Consider the following 15,667-nt stretch of genomic DNA (forward strand, 5'->3'; position numbering starts at 1 on the left):
AAGCATGTAAGTTACATGTTAGCTGAAAGATGCCAAATCTTAATTTAATTTGGTTCATAAATGTCTGTAATTTTCCTATCCAGGCAAGATTTTTACTAACAGTATTTTGGTTATCGATTGCTTAACCTGGATGGACTTTCTGTAATGTATAGACCAATTAATTACCCATTGTTGGTTTATTTTTAAGATAGTAAATAGTCTTTATACCAAGAATAGACTGAGAATCAATTTCTTGTGGATTTCTCAGAGCTGCTCTCTCCTGTAGTTAGATTTGTCTGATTTAAGTAAATTTGTGATGTGCAAAATGAGTGCTTAAACTGTGAAGAGTGAATAGCACTGACACCTGATTCTCTCCTGGTGGTCTGTGATTTGAAAAAAATCCTGGGGGGGGCGGGTAAAGGGTCTTAGAATGTATTGCTATATTACATTACAAATACATGTTTTAATTTCATTCAACATTGAAAACTGCTGCCATATCTTTTAATTTTTGCTTTTAATCTTTAAACCCAGTGAAATAATAGTGCTTATTCCTCAGTGAGAAAAGCAAATCAAAGTTCAGTTTTTAAAAGGCTGGACTTGAATGGGTTTAAGTTGGATCAGAAATGAAGGGTTAACTTCTGTTGTTTCCTGTATGCTATAAGGAAGTGGCATCTCATATGAATTAAGATGACTGGACCTTTTGTGTGTTTATCTCTCATTACATATCGAGGATCTGAGATCCCAGTATGCTTTATATGTGGTTTTCAGATGTAAAATGCATGATGAAATAAGGAATAGATTGTGATAACGACCAAGAAGACTTAAACTCCTGTGTGTAGAGTAGATAGATAGGTAGACACTTGTTTTTTCAGTATTAAATTGTGAATGTTCTTTTGCTGAGTTGCATTTAATGTTGCAGCTGAAGCTCTGGATAATAACTAATTTTCAGAGTTTTATAGGTTAACTGTCACTAAGCTAACTAGAACTATTTAATTAATGTGTATTAATTGAATGTGTAAAGTGGCAGTCAGTTCTTACAGTTTAATTGGTCATGTTAAAATTCCAGCACTGACACTGTTACAAATTTTGTTTTATCAGTAAATGGTCACTAAGGTATCTTTAGACACTTGATGAAGTCAGAAACTTTTGCTCAGTCATTTCTGCACCTTTGGCAGTGAACTTCATACCCTCTCGTTGAAAATTGTATAGCAGCACCCCCCGAATAGCTAAGTATGAATTATTTTTGTTGAAGTTCCTGCTCCTCCCCGAAAGAACTTCCAAACTTTCCAGACTATTCTATGTCTTGCTGTAACATCTTAAAAATAAAACTGCAGCAAAACCCATCTATATAGTCAATACTTAATGATTGAATTGGGATATTGACATTAGGACAGCTGCATATAATTTGTCCTCATGTTTTTCATTTCTTGTTTAATTTAACTACTCAAGTTATGAGATAAAGTAAATTTTGCTTTACTGTAAATTTCTAACTTACCTGTCATGACATAATCCAAACTAATTGTTTGTGAAGAAATAAAATGGGCACTGGTCCTACAAGTACGTTTGATATGTGGCTCACAGATGGGTCTAATTTTGCAGCTGAACTGAAATACAATTAACTTCATTTTAGCTAATACCCTTTTTGTTGCATTTGTTGGAAAAAAATCCTTCAGTGACTAAACAGCTGAGCAAAACACCTTTTCTGCTCACAAAGTTTGTTGTTTCCTGATTTGTTTGTCATTGTTATACTCCATTCAGCACAAACACTTGAATAATGTATTGTCTCAGAGGCTGTTGCCTTTCAATATTTTGTTACTGTATTTTTTCCACAGAAATTGGGCAAGTAAAATGAGAATTTTGGTAATGGAAAAGTTGAAAGAAAATTCTCAGAGAATGGTAATACACAATAAAACCTTCAAATGGCCTTGAAACAACAATTCCACATTTGAGTTTCCGTTACTGATTCCGTTGGTATAGATGTATGATCTGCACTGCTTATAAATTCTGTATAGCAAGTTCAATGTGTTAAAATGGCAAACTCTTGATAGAAATAGGAAATAAATGAAATCTTAAGTTCTACAGAAAAGTTTAAGAAATTGTTTTATATTAACTTAACAAGCCATAGAATTGTTTTATTGTTTTAGGTGGATGAAAATACTAGGAAAAGTTTATTTAAATTACGCTCCACATGGGATGATATTTTTCCTTTGAAGAAACTATATGCACTTGATGTCAGAGTCAACTCATTAGATCCTGCTTGGCCAATTAAACCTCTGCCCCCAAATGTGAATACTTCTAGCATCCATGTGAATCCTAAGTTTTTAAATAAATCGGTAAGTTTTTATGCCTACTGTATGAACAGATGGTTATACGTATAGTTTTCATTGTTTGTATGCTGCTTTTTGACAATTTAGTGTATTAAGAATGAAGTATCTGACCTTTGTAGACAGGTAAGAGGAATTTCCAAATTCACAATACTTGATCGGTTTGGTTCTTACATTTCAAAACTGTATTCTAGATTTTGGAACATTGATGAATTTATATTAAATGATGTACACCTGTCACACCAGGCAAATTGTAGTGGGGCAAAAGTTTTAAGTTGTTTGTTATATTTTGCATTAAAAATGCAATTTATAACTGCTGTACAAACTAAGTCCCAGTACTGGATCATGATAAACGGTTAAAGGAGATGGAGTTAGTTGATTCCATCAGGATTTTAAATGTAACTCTTTTAATTCTGTTTCTAGCCAGAGGAATCCACTGCACCTACCTCTGCTGTCACTTCTGGTGCCTCTACTCCTCCAGCTGTTCCTGAAATACAAAAGAATTTGACACAGGAGCAACTGATAAGGCAGCAATTGCTTGCAAAGCAAAAGCAATTGTTAGAACTTCAGCAAAAAAAATTAGAGCTGGAGCTGGAACAGACTAAAGCACAGTTGGTGAGTAGGATAGTTGATGAAACTTATAGTTGGGTCTCACTTTCTTCTGGACAGTACTTAGCTATACTGGTAACTGCAGTATGTTATTTCTTACTAATGTTAGGCAAGTGTAGCTATTTTAGCACTAGAGCAATGCAAGTTGATCTCGGGTTCCTGAACAGTATTTCTTACCTAAAAACCTTAAGAATTACACTCAAAGAAGAGGTAAAAAAAAAAAAAGCAGTTCTTGGTTTTTTGTTTTTAACTTCTCTCCAAAATGATGCCTGCCTATGATCCTCATCTTGCACCTCTTCTTGTGGCTCACAGCAAGCCAGGCTTCTTCAAATACATTTGCTCTTAGAAAACAAGGAAGCCTGATCGTTAGAAATAAAGTCAGTTTCCTCTTAGGTGGGGTTGGTTTGATGCCACCATCTGAAGATGGCAGTTACGCTGTGTTGTTCTATGTTCGTAATTGAAAGTCTTGCTATGTTGACAGTTGATGATACCAAAATAAAGGATCTTTGATGTATAGTAATATGAAAATTATATCAGGTACTTGGCAGCTTAGTTTCCTTGAGCATGTGGAATGTATAGAAAAACTAAAGCTGTAATGAGAACATGTGCCTAAGTTACATATTTTGCGGTATTGACTTTGTAGTACTGATTTTGCATTATTGAATTTGATCTTTTGTAATGGTACTGCATTATTTTAACGCTTATAATTAGTAATTAATGGGTCATTTCCCAGTTAAATGGATGAATCACATAACTTTCAAGACATTTCTATTTATAGTTTTGGTTTCGAGACAAAATATGACCATCTCTAGGTAGGAGTTTTGTCATGCAGATTAATGCTGGATTTTTTCCTATTTCAGGCTGTATCTCTTAGTGTTCAGCAAGGGTCATCTACTATAGCTTCAGTTCCAGCACCTTCCAAGCAACACATGTCTCCCACACCTCATATGACAGTTAAACCACCTCATCAGACAGTTGTGCAATCTGAAAAAAATAAACCATCCCCAAGTCCTCCACTTCATGATATCAAAATAGTAAATAGGGATCCTCGACTTAATAGGATGGCTCAACATTCTTCTCATGCTAAAGATCAATCTCATAGGAAAGAATTTCCACCAAACACGACCAGTCAGTCTGATACCAAGGCAAACAAAACAACACAGGCTGAAAAACAAAACTCAACAAAGCAAGAAAAATTGAAAGCAAGTGAAAAAACACAGAAGAAAGAACTTGACCAGTCAGAAGCAAAATCTAAATCACCATCCCCTTTAAAAAATAAGCTACCCAATACTAAAGATACTAAAACCCAGGAATGTGAAAGCACAAAAGTGTCTGAAATTAGTAAGCGGGATCCAAGACTGAAAAGACATCTTCAAGATAAGTCAGAGGGCAAAGAGGAGGAGGTGAAAGAAAAGAGGAGAAGTACAGAGAAGAAAGAAAAAGAGGAACACAAGACATGTGAGCATAGACCAGTAGGCAGCAGAAATAAAGTAATTAATGGTGCTGTTCAGAAACAAGACACAACTACAGAGGAGTCAGAAAAACAGGGTGGAAAACAAGGGAGATCAAGTAGTAGAAAACGGTCACGATCACGCTCTCCTAAGGCACGGTCGCCATCTACACATTCTCCAAAAAGGCGAGAGAGGAGATCACCCAAAAGAAGACTTAGGAGTTTATCTCCTACTTCATCAACTCCTAAAATTGGAAAGATACGTCAGATAGGCCCTAAGCAGTCTCATGTTGAAGAAGGCACACAAGCAGCAAGAGACGAAAGAAATTCTAATAAGAGAAATGTTAAACAAGAGGTGCGAGATCCGAGGAGAGTGAAAAAAGCCCAAGAAGACAGGCCCCAAGAAACAGCAAGCCAGCATTCTACCAAAGCTTCTCCTGATCCAAAGGAGAATGCAGAAAACTGGCAAGGATCCAAATCAGGCAAGAGGTGGAAATCTGGTTGGGAAGAAAATAAGAAGTAAGTTACTATCTTTTAAAAAACTTCTGTTTGAAGTCAGTGGAAATTCTCCTGCTGACTTCAGTATAGTCAGTTTTGGGAGGCAATGTTCAGATTGTTAAAATTGATAAGTTTATCTTATTTCTAATAGTGAGATATGGAAATTATGCATACTTAGATTCTAAGGTGATAGTGATGTTTTGCTATGATCAGTTCTAATAGGAGTGTAACAATTATGTCCTGAATAAAGAAGTAATCTGCATTTTAAATGTACTCTTGCTTTCAGCTCACAGCAGAATGAAGAACACCAAGCACTTGGTAAATCCCCTCACCAAAGACACCGGGAAAACTGGCCTGCTGGTAAAGGAATTTTATCACCCCGAGCACCAAAGCAGCAGCACCGGTTAAGTGTGGATGCTAATTTACAAATTCCCAAAGAATTGACATCTGCAAGCAAGAGAGAATTACTTAAGAAGGTAATACTAATAAATCTGACTTCATGAAAGTGTCCTGGGTTTAGTTTGCTTTTCTTTCTTTTTAGAAGTCTAAACTTTAACTTTATATTACAGGCTAATGAACGCTTAACATCTGGTGAAATAACACAAGATGAGTTCCTCATGGTAGCTCATCAGATCCGACAGCTGTTCCAGTATCAGGAAGGAAAGCACAGATGTAATGTCTGGGATAGCCCTACAGAGGAAAAATGTGGTTTGAAAAAGAAACCTCTTCTATCGGACGCAGAATTAACATACTATGAACATAAGGCTAAACTAAAAAGAACACAAGTTCAGCATTCGTTGTCAAGGCTTGATCTGTTGGATCCTGATGATATTTTGGATTATCATTTGCCTGATGCGTTGCTTTCTGGAATAGAATGTGAGCAAGCAAAAGCCAAGCGTGGAGTACAGTTTGACAGGAAAGAACCATTTGGAGAAAGATCAAGGAGACATTCTCCTGTAAGTGGCACTAATAGACCTTTTGCCGATAACCTCTCACCACTTGAGACTCGACGAAGGCTTGAGGAACAAAATGCTACTAAAGGAGCAAGAGGTTCTAAGAACTTTGATCCTTATGACAGCTGGGGAGAATCAGATGAATTTAGAGATGCTCTCAGACAACAGGGGAAAAGCACAACAGAGTTCCAGAAAATAGACGGTGATGCAATCTGCAGATTTGATAATCGTGAAGAAAGACAGCTTCTTGGGCAAGCTGGTGTGTGTTTTTGCTTTATTTTACAGCTGTTCAGTAATTGGCAACATCTTAGTGAGTGGTTATCTGTTTTTTTCTGGTTTTTTTAGGTGTTCGAGAGGAACCAAGATCACCATTCAGTGAACGTTTCAAAAGAACTAGATATGAAGATCCAGAGAAAGCACCGTTTCCAGAAAGTCCAGGATCAAGATTTGGAGGCATTGAAGCAAAGCAGAGGATAAGTGCACTAATGGAAGACAGACCTCTATTTGATGGCTCACCTAGACAGGCTGCTGCAAGAGTTGGGGTAGATGGACAAGGAAGTCCTTTTGTTGATGGTCCTGCTGCTGGTTCAAGTTCCAGAATTGATGGGCCACCTGGACAGGCTGCTATGAGATTTGAGGGGCCTTTGGTGGGGGCAGGTGCATCTCAGTTTGATGGACCATTGGCAGGAGCAGGGGGAGCTGGGGCCCTAAGATTTGATGGGCCACCAGGGCAGCTGGCGGGGGCCCTGAGGTTTGAAGGACCCCCAGGACAGGTTGGTGGAGGAGGTCCACTGAGGTTTGAGGGACCTCTTGGGCAGATAGGTGGGCCTTTGCGGTTCGAGGGGCCTGCAGGGCAGCCTGTAGGTGGTCCTAGATTTGAAGGACCTGGAGTTGGTCTCAGGTTTGAGGGTCCACGTGGTCAGCCTTCAGGTGGTCTCAGGTTTGAGGGACCTCATGGTCAACCTATGGGGCCTCGAGGTCAACCAGGGGGTGGTCTCAGGTTTGAGGGACCCCATGGTCAGCCCTTGGGGCCTCATGGTCAACCAGGGGGTGGCCTCAGGTTTGAGGGGCCACATTTACAGCCATTGGGGCCCCATGGTCAACCTGGAGGTGGCCTCAGATTTGAGGGGCCACATGGTCAGCCTATGGGGCCACATGGACCATCAGGTGGTGGGCTCAGATTTGAGGGGCCACATGGACCATCAGGTGGTGGGCTCAGATTGGAAGGACCACATGGTCAGCCAGGTGTAGGTCCTAGGTTGATTGATGGACCGGTACATCAGGGAGCTGGTGGACTCAGATTTGATGGTCCTCTGGGTCGGGCTGGTCCAAGATTTGATGGTTGTCATGCAGCTGGATTTGATGGTCAGCCTGGACAACTGTCTCTCTTGCAACGATTTGATGGAATTCATGGACAGCCTGGTCCAAGATTTGAAAGGGCGCCTGGCCAACAGGCACAACCACGATTTGATACAGCCATACCTCAAAGATTTGATGGACCTCACCAGCCAGCCTCTAGATTTGACTTGCCCCTTGGCCTTCAAGGTGCACGTTTCGAAAATGTAGCTAACCATCCTGCCTCAAGACTAGAAATGTCACCATACGGACAAGGTGGCCCGTTTGTCGAACATCCCGGCCAGGGCTACAATGGACCATCTCATGGGATGCAGTTCCAGCGGCCTGATTTATTTGATGGTTCACCTGGACCAAATTTCAATGGGCCAGCTGGCCCAGGAGCACAGAATTTCCCATTGAGAGCAGCTGGACATTACTTTGATGAAAAAAGTCTTCAGGGTCCTCAATATGGGAACTTCAATAATATGCCAATGGGAAGTAATCAGGTAAGAATTGGTTGCTTTAGATGGTTTGCTTGCAGAATTTTTTTTTTTTTGTAGAGAATGAGCAGTTTTTCTTCCTGTAAAAACTGAAGATCTTTCTGCAGAATTGGCAGACTGGGAGCCAGTTTCAAGCTAAAAAAAGTCATCCTTCAATAGTTTCTAGATAATTTAAGAAGGACACGCATTGCTGTTCTTTAAGAATCTTAAAAATTTTTAAGAATTAAACAAAATAGTGGATCTTTACAATCCCTTTGTAGCTCAGAATATGACAGTGAAATTAGTATTTTTTTAACTTGAAAACAAAACTAGGTAATTGGAAGCCTGTGGTGTTTTCATTAAACTTGCACAAAAGTGAATTCTGTATAAAGCATGAAAGATAACATAAGTGAATATACATGATTAATTTTTCTAAGAGGTGTAGAATTAGAGTGGACCAAAATAATTCTGTTGTCTTTTTGCAGCTGCTAGTACTGGTGACAAGCCAGTTTTAAAGACATATCCATAACCTGGGGGAATTGAGAAAGATACGGACATTGTGGAACCTAGAGTCTTTTAAAATTATCTCGGCACCAGAATGCTCTATGTGTTCAGTTGTTTTTGCTGTTGCCTGTTGGAAATGCTCTCTTCAAAAAGGGAAAATGATACTGTACATCAGCCATTTCTTTCAGTAGATTAGAGATTTTAGAGGACATTTTCAGGGGGATAGTAATTGAACATGAAGAGTTAACTGATTGAATGAAAGCAGGTAATGCGTCCTGCTAACCTCTAATGGGATAAAATTTTAAATAATTTGAACTTTTTTTTGTAAATCCAGAAAGCAGTCAATTAGGAGAAAAACCCCCATTTTTATTACAAGTGTGTTATAAAACCTGTTTTTCTATCTGAAGCTTACTGTAGCTGGTTTGCTGAAAAATCCTGCTTTCAAGATGTGTTCCATATAGTGGATGCTATTTCAGTTCTTAGATAGGAATTAATAGTGGCATTTGTTAATAGACATTTAAGAGTTTCTGGAATTTATTTCTGATGAGCTCTGTTTTAGTGAACAGGAACAATTTAAAAGGAAGTACTGTGTTTGGAAAATGTGATTGAAGGCTTGATAGGTAGAAGAAATTTTTTTTTGAACTTAAATGTTAGCCAGTATGAGTATGTGTTCTGAAATTTTTCTAGCGGGTAATGAAAATGAGGGAAATGTTACGTAGTCATTTCATGGACCTTTCAATAACAAACTGACATGGGTCACTCCTGAAAGGAGTTTAATATATATGAAGTTATTGACAAATGTCTAGAAATTAATGATAAAATTAAAAAAATAAGTTTATAATAGTATTATTGTATAAAAAAACTTTGATGTTTACTTTCACAGGTTTCTCTCATGTCTGCTCAACCAGGGCCTTATGGCCAAGGTCAACAGTATTTGCCAAATCCTGGAAGTTTTGTTCAGAACCCTGCAGGTGTGTAACAAAGATAATTCCTTTTATTCCGTTTGGATTGTTCTGTTTGTTAGTAGCCACAAAAATTACCCTTTCGTAATGTCCTGGTGTACTATGTCTGTGTGGACTAAGGGGAGCCTCCTCAGTGAGGTGGCCGTAGATGTGGTTTCTGTAGTACCTTCATCTCTTTAGGGGTTTCCCTCAAACAGTGAAAACTTTCATTAGTTTTCGTGAACCATGTGGTTTTGGTATGTGGATGTGCTAAAAAAAAGAATACTTTGGTCTGCTTTTCTGGAAGGTACCAGTCTGTAGTTCTGGTTTGTGTTGGCCAGGGTGTGTAAACATTCCCAGCATATGAACAGTTAGTAACAAAGAGCTTCTAAAAAGTCATAAGTGGTTAAGGTAGGTAATGAAGTAGATTGGTCCTGGTGAAATATTCAAGCATAAAACGAGGAGAATACTACATTTTAATAGATGCGTTATCCAGTATCCAGTAGAAATCTGTGTATGGGCACCCAGCTTAGATAGCAATTCAGAATACATTATGAAGGAAGCTGTTGTAAGGGAAGAAATTACCCAAGTACTAGACATAAAACAAAGAGAGTTGATAAATAATTTTAAATAAAAAATGGAAGAAACAGGAGGCAGAAGGAGAAGTGTATTGTGAAATACATTGATAAAAGGGAAGTAAATTTCTGATGCTAACCTTTTGTCTCCTTGCATGTCGATGTTTTTCCCTAGGAGCCCTTCCACATTCATATCCTGATAACCACCTTGGACAGCTTGATGTCAACGAATTGTTTGCTAAACTGCTGTCAACAGGGATACTCAAACTGTCAAAAACTGATTCCACTTCAGCACGTATGTAGATCCATTATGTTCTAACTACTCAATTTATCCACAGCTGAAGTATAAAGCTAAGTATCAAAACTTTTGTGAACTCCTGCATGTTTTTTTTTTTAAACTGAACTTTGTTTTTGGTAAGGAATTTAGTGCATGTTATGGACTAAATTCTTAGTATCTTGTTTAGTTTGTACACTTCAGCTATCCAGAGCAGTCAGTTTTGTCTTTGGTGCTGTGCCTCGGTAACTTGTTCTTGATTATAATCAGATTCTTGTCAGTTTCTGAAGTAGTTCGTGTCTCTGAAGACTGAATTTTAATGCCAAAGACTGAGGTGAAATACTGTTTTTCTAAATTGAAATTCTGAGTAACTTACAGTATCTTGTATGCTTTTTTAAAAATGATGTTAGGAGATGACTGACTTAGCTATTGCATACTTGTATTTTAGCATAGTCAGATCATATTTATTAATATTTGAATAAAAATAACTTTCAGGAGCACGTAATTTTTTTCTGATGATGTACTGAAATTTTGATAAAATAGTATCTTTATGCTTTCTAGAAGTGAATGAAACATCAGCCCAGCCAGCTGCTGAAGAGGAAGATGATGACCAGAATGAAGATCAAAATGTTCCAGACCTCACTAACTTCACAGTTGAAGAACTTAGACAGTGCGTATAGTAGAATGAGTTTACAGTGCAGTAAGAATATGGACGTGGTAGTATCTAGGTAGTTAATCCAAGACAGCTGAGAGCTTTTGAAAGATTATATGTTAACTTTGTGACTAAGAGGACCTGCAGTTTTTGATGTTAGCGTTGGAGAATTTGAGGGAGGAAAAAGAGGTAAAATTAACCGAGAAAACTATGTTTACACAAGTTGCATGTTGTTACTTAATCAGCAAGGTTGTGATACGTACTGAAGTCAGTGTTTCTTCTGTTGTAACTACCAGTTTTACCACCTTTGTGGTAGTTTGCAAAGCTGAGCCAAATGGAAGTGTTACCATTTTATGCACTATTAGGTGATGAAGCTAGTAGGCATGAAACACAACACTAGTGTGTTTCTCATGAATAGTTAATATGAGCCCACTGTTTGTTATTTGAATGTTTCAATTGTGTTATGAAAATCAGGAAGAATTTAGATATATTGCATGCTTTAACCTTGCAGTAGATACATGCTTTTCTTCTACTCCTGTATGAAGCAACTTACTGAGAAACTTTTTAACTGTTTCTTTTCAAAGAAATATTAAGACTTTTTTTCTCCTTTTTGTAGGCGTTATGATAGTGTTATAAATCGACTGTACACTGGAATTCAGTGTTACTCATGTGGAATGAGATTCACTACTTCACAGACAGATGTTTATGCGGATCATTTAGATTGGCATTATCGTCAGAACCGGACAGAAAAAGATGTTAGCAGAAAAATTACACACAGAAGATGGTACTACAGTTTAACAGTAAGTAATGCAGTTTGTATCTTGATAAATTACAGGCCGGATTCTGTGTTTTACTGATGTATGTGCTGTAGGATTGCAGTTGAAATTTACATCATCACAGGAGTTGGCCTTTGGTAAACAATGATGTCTTAGTTCAAGTAGTTCTCATAAAAGCCTGTCAAAACACAAAAGGCAATTATATGATGAACAATAAGCAGTTTGAAGCTGTTGGTACTGTTTTGATCGCACTGACAATGGAATGGAAATGGAAGGATAGTGTTTTTTCTCGAAAAAGCTTTTTTGAAGTGTGGCGTTGCAAGAAAACGTGCACTGTGCTAATGCTGCGGGTTAGGGGCATTCCGGTTTTAATGAAGTAAGATTTATTAAATATGGTACTTTCGGGATGTCTTTTTTTTTCCTTGAGATTTTTTTAAACATTTCTGGCTATTGGTCAGTGTCTTGAGTGTGATTGAAAACTTTTTCCTTAGGACTGGATTGAATTTGAAGAAATAGCCGATCTAGAGGAGCGTGCAAAAAGCCAGTTTTTTGAAAAAGCTCACGAAGAGGTTGTGTTAAAGACACAAGAAGCTGCGAAAGAGAAGGAGTTTCAGAGTGTCCCTGCTGGACCAGCTGGAGCAGTTGAGGTAAGTTTCAGCTTTCCTTTATTAGCCCAGATACTGAGAATCATCTAATACTTGATGAATACTTGATCATCTAATAGTTTTTAAACTTAAAGAAGTTTACAGCATTCTTTCATAACGGTGGGCTATATGTAGACTGAAGTCTTGTTCTTGGACCTCTGTGCAGCCCCTTCATAGGTGATGTATTTGTGTATGTAATGGTTGTTTTGCAGTAGCAGATAGTAGTATAAATCACCTGTAGTTCAAAAAAATCTACACTGGCATTCCATCGTTTTAGCAAAATTCAAATGGGGAAAGTGTGTTAATTCACTGCATGCTTCCATAGAAAGAGTAAATAGAGCAAGTGAATTGGAAATGGTCCTTTGTCATTCAAATAATGATTATGTTTACTGGGTGTTTGATACTTTTACACAGAAATTTCTTTTTCAGTAGAAGATAGGCATTAGGACAAAGAAATAGCTCAATCTTAAAGTAACCAGTAGATCTGTATTTTGGTAGATGAATTGGTGTATTAATCAAATATAAATATTGGTAGAATTACAATTTAGTTTTACATGCTAAGTCTCTAAGAACTTAGCTATTAAGCCATGAAGGCCTTTGTTTTAGTTTTAAAAAGTACCTTTTGTGCTTTGTTCTCAGAGTTGATTGTTTTGCACAGAAGTACTAGAAGTGTTAATACTTCATCTAAAAGTTCTGCCTTCTTAATTTGAGACTCCAGGTTAAGGGGAAGAGTGAAGATAATGCCATAAATAAAATTAATTAAATCCCTGTACTGGATGGTCTTACATGACAGTATAACAGCATTAGATTGTTACGAAGTGTTTTGCGGACACTTCCTAGCTAAAAGGGCAAAGCTTACATTTCTCAAGTGACAACAGTCTTCAAGGCCAGATGATGATTGTTGCTCAGTCTGCAAACTATACTCAAATAATTTTTAATTAAAGTTTTCTAAAGTTATTTTTGAAGTGTGGAGGAAAGATCATGTTGTGGTCTTAATGTATTTATCTTAGAATCATAGAATCATTAAGGTTGGAAAAGACCTCTAAGATCACCGAGTCCAACCATCAACCCAACACCACCATGCCCACTAAACCATGTCCCTAAGCGCCTCATCTACACGTCTTTTTAATACCTCCAGGGATGGTGACTCTACCACTTCCCTGGGCAGCCTGTTCCAAGGCCTGACCACTCTTTCAGTAAAGACATTTTTCCTAATGTCCAGTCTAAACCTCCCCTGGCGCAACTTGAGGCCATTTCCTCTCGTCCTATCGCTAGTTACTTGGGAGAAGAGACCAAGCCCCAATTTAAAAGAACCTTGTTTGACTGTTACTAGGTTCTTGAAGTTCACGTGTTCAGGAAATTCTTGCAATAACTGCATTTATCTCTGTTACGCCAATAACTTTTCAGAGCTGTGAAATTTGCCAAGAGCAATTTGAACAGTATTGGGATGAGGAAGAGGAAGAGTGGCACCTGAAGAACGCTATCAGAGTAGATGAAAAGGTAATCGGATCTTATTTACATGTGATACTTATTTATAGTAAAAAACCTGAAGAATTATAGCAAAAAAAAAAAAAAGGGGGGGGGGGGGAGGGCCAAGTGCTTTTTTTTTCTCCTGAAGGATTCCCATGGTAGTTTTCCTGGCTTCCAAGTACATAAATACCTCAACCTGTGGAAGCTCATGAAGTCCTGGTATCACTAGGAAAGACTCACTAGCCTTCCCTTGTACTGCAGTGTGAAAAGAAAAATTAATGTCTCTATATGTGGGTGTAGCTATTGGTTCAATTATTTCTGTATGCAGCTGTACACAAATAATTCCCAACACTTACCAGGCTTCTGTATGATAACTTTTCCTAAATAAACATACACAAAATCTTTTCTCAGTTAATTTGACACCATACTTGGCCTGCTTATACCATTGTTTTTCTAGACAAATTGTGTGATGAGTGTAATTGACACTGTTCTGTTCATAACCAGTGATCCAGCTATAATTTGTTTTTATGTATTTAAATGTATAACAATTCTTTTTCAGATTTACCATCCGTCTTGCTACGAAGATTACCAAAACGTAAGTGAATCCTTCTTCATATATTTGAAGCATTTTGCTTTCAGTTTGTTTGCTTGATCTCTGACTTTGCAGGGAGCGGATGTGTTCAGAATGTGCTACTTGTTTCTCTTGCCTATGACTACGCAAAGACTCAAAGGCCTTGGGCATGGCAAGTTTATAATCCAGAATTAGCTGAGATGTATTCCTAGTTGTGATGTACCGTGATAGCTTGTGTGTCATACATGACTAAAGCGAAACCATGGTTTGAAAACACATCATGCATTTATTGTTGAGTAACGTGCGTAATCTTAGGAATTTGCAAAAATGGAGTAAATGGGTGTTGGTGTGTGTTACATTTTTAATGCTTTAGGAGTTACAGTTCCCCTGGGGATAGCAGGGAGTAGTTTATGGTAATGTGTTAGGCATTTCATCACTGCTTGGGTGATAATTTCTCAAAGTAATTGTGAAAAAATAATGCTATTAAAGAATAAATCTGTTTTCTTAGGATCTTGATAAAGTAGAAGTTTGGATTTTGAGTGCCTGACTAACAATGTATTTGCATTTTGAAAAAGAGTAAAAGGGATTAGAAGCTAGAAATTGTTATTTTAATGTGTTAATGTTACATTGACTTTCACTTTGCAGACATCATCATTCGATTGCACACCATCTCCCAGCAAGACTCCTGTAGAAAATCCACTAAATATAATGTTGAACATTGTTAAACAAGAAACACAAGAGTCCTGTGACTCACCTAAAGTCAAAGAAGAACCTGATGACACCCCTACTGCCTGTGCAGAAGAGAGCACACCTGCATCTACAGATATTAAAACAGAACCTGATGAGACTGTTTAAATAAACTGAGGTATGAATTTTTTTTTTACAGAAGAGCTGCTGTGTTAACTCTGGAAGGCAAATACTTTTTATATGAAATAAAAATGTTCAACTGAGGCAGGGCCTCAACTACTGTTTGGTTAATAAATACATTTTTGTATTTGAATTTCTTACTGCCTGCACAGTTTCAGGTGTCATTGTGTGAAAGTTCTGTAGATGCGTGAAAATTTAATGGAATGAAATGGTATATGTAAAAATGTACAATTTTCACTTGTGGAAATGTAAATTATAAATAAAAGATATTTTTGCTATATATGGAGTGTAATGTTTATGCACACCATCAAATGAAGACAGTGTTTCTGTACTTTTTTCAGTTTAAATGAAATTAAAAAGAACTTTTGCTCAATAAGATTCAGAAAAATGAAAGCGAATAACTTCCTTCAGTTATCCCATAGGTGGGTTATCAAGGGAAGCAGTGCAGGAACTTCGCAGACAGACAACCCTAGATTTCTTTTCTTTTTAAACTTATTTGAACAAACTTACATATCCAGATATTTTAAAAAAAACCCCACAAAACGCAAAAAAAACCAAAACAAAAAAAAACCCAACAAAAAAAAAACCAACCCCAAAAAGACAGTTCTGGGTAGAAGGGAAAAATTTAACAAACCAACTGGAGTGCTTGATTGTGAACACAAGTGCCAACAATTAACAAACCAGGATGCCTGGTAGTTAAGACATTTTTAATGATATTTTTTTTTTTTTCCATTAGTCAAACACGTAAGAATTTCATACAGCTGAA

The 15,667-nt window shown here is 37.5% G+C and overlaps 1 protein-coding gene across 1 annotated transcript in view; it reads left to right on the forward strand.

Annotated features, from left to right (window-relative positions):
* The window catches only part of PCF11 (PCF11 cleavage and polyadenylation factor subunit), a 15,529-nt gene extending 322 nt beyond the window's left edge, over positions 1-15,207 (forward strand). Inside the window, exons 2-15 of the mRNA XM_009572170.1 lie at positions 2,124-2,312; positions 2,727-2,918; positions 3,773-4,881; positions 5,147-5,336; positions 5,430-6,072; positions 6,159-7,654; positions 9,015-9,102; positions 9,823-9,942; positions 10,483-10,591; positions 11,190-11,373; positions 11,841-11,996; positions 13,401-13,493; positions 14,023-14,058; positions 14,680-15,207. Of these exons, the coding sequence (XP_009570465.1) occupies positions 2,124-2,312; positions 2,727-2,918; positions 3,773-4,881; positions 5,147-5,336; positions 5,430-6,072; positions 6,159-7,654; positions 9,015-9,102; positions 9,823-9,942; positions 10,483-10,591; positions 11,190-11,373; positions 11,841-11,996; positions 13,401-13,493; positions 14,023-14,058; positions 14,680-14,889 (4,815 nt within the window). The 3' untranslated portion in view covers positions 14,890-15,207. The remainder of the gene's footprint in view (positions 1-2,123; positions 2,313-2,726; positions 2,919-3,772; positions 4,882-5,146; positions 5,337-5,429; positions 6,073-6,158; positions 7,655-9,014; positions 9,103-9,822; positions 9,943-10,482; positions 10,592-11,189; positions 11,374-11,840; positions 11,997-13,400; positions 13,494-14,022; positions 14,059-14,679) is intronic.
* Positions 15,208-15,667: the final 460 nt, after the last annotated feature.

The sequence above is a fragment of the Fulmarus glacialis genome, unplaced genomic scaffold (genome assembly GCF_000690835.1).
Source record: "Fulmarus glacialis isolate BGI_N327 unplaced genomic scaffold, ASM69083v1 scaffold26172, whole genome shotgun sequence".
In the NCBI taxonomy this organism is placed as follows: Eukaryota; Metazoa; Chordata; class Aves; order Procellariiformes; family Procellariidae; genus Fulmarus; species Fulmarus glacialis.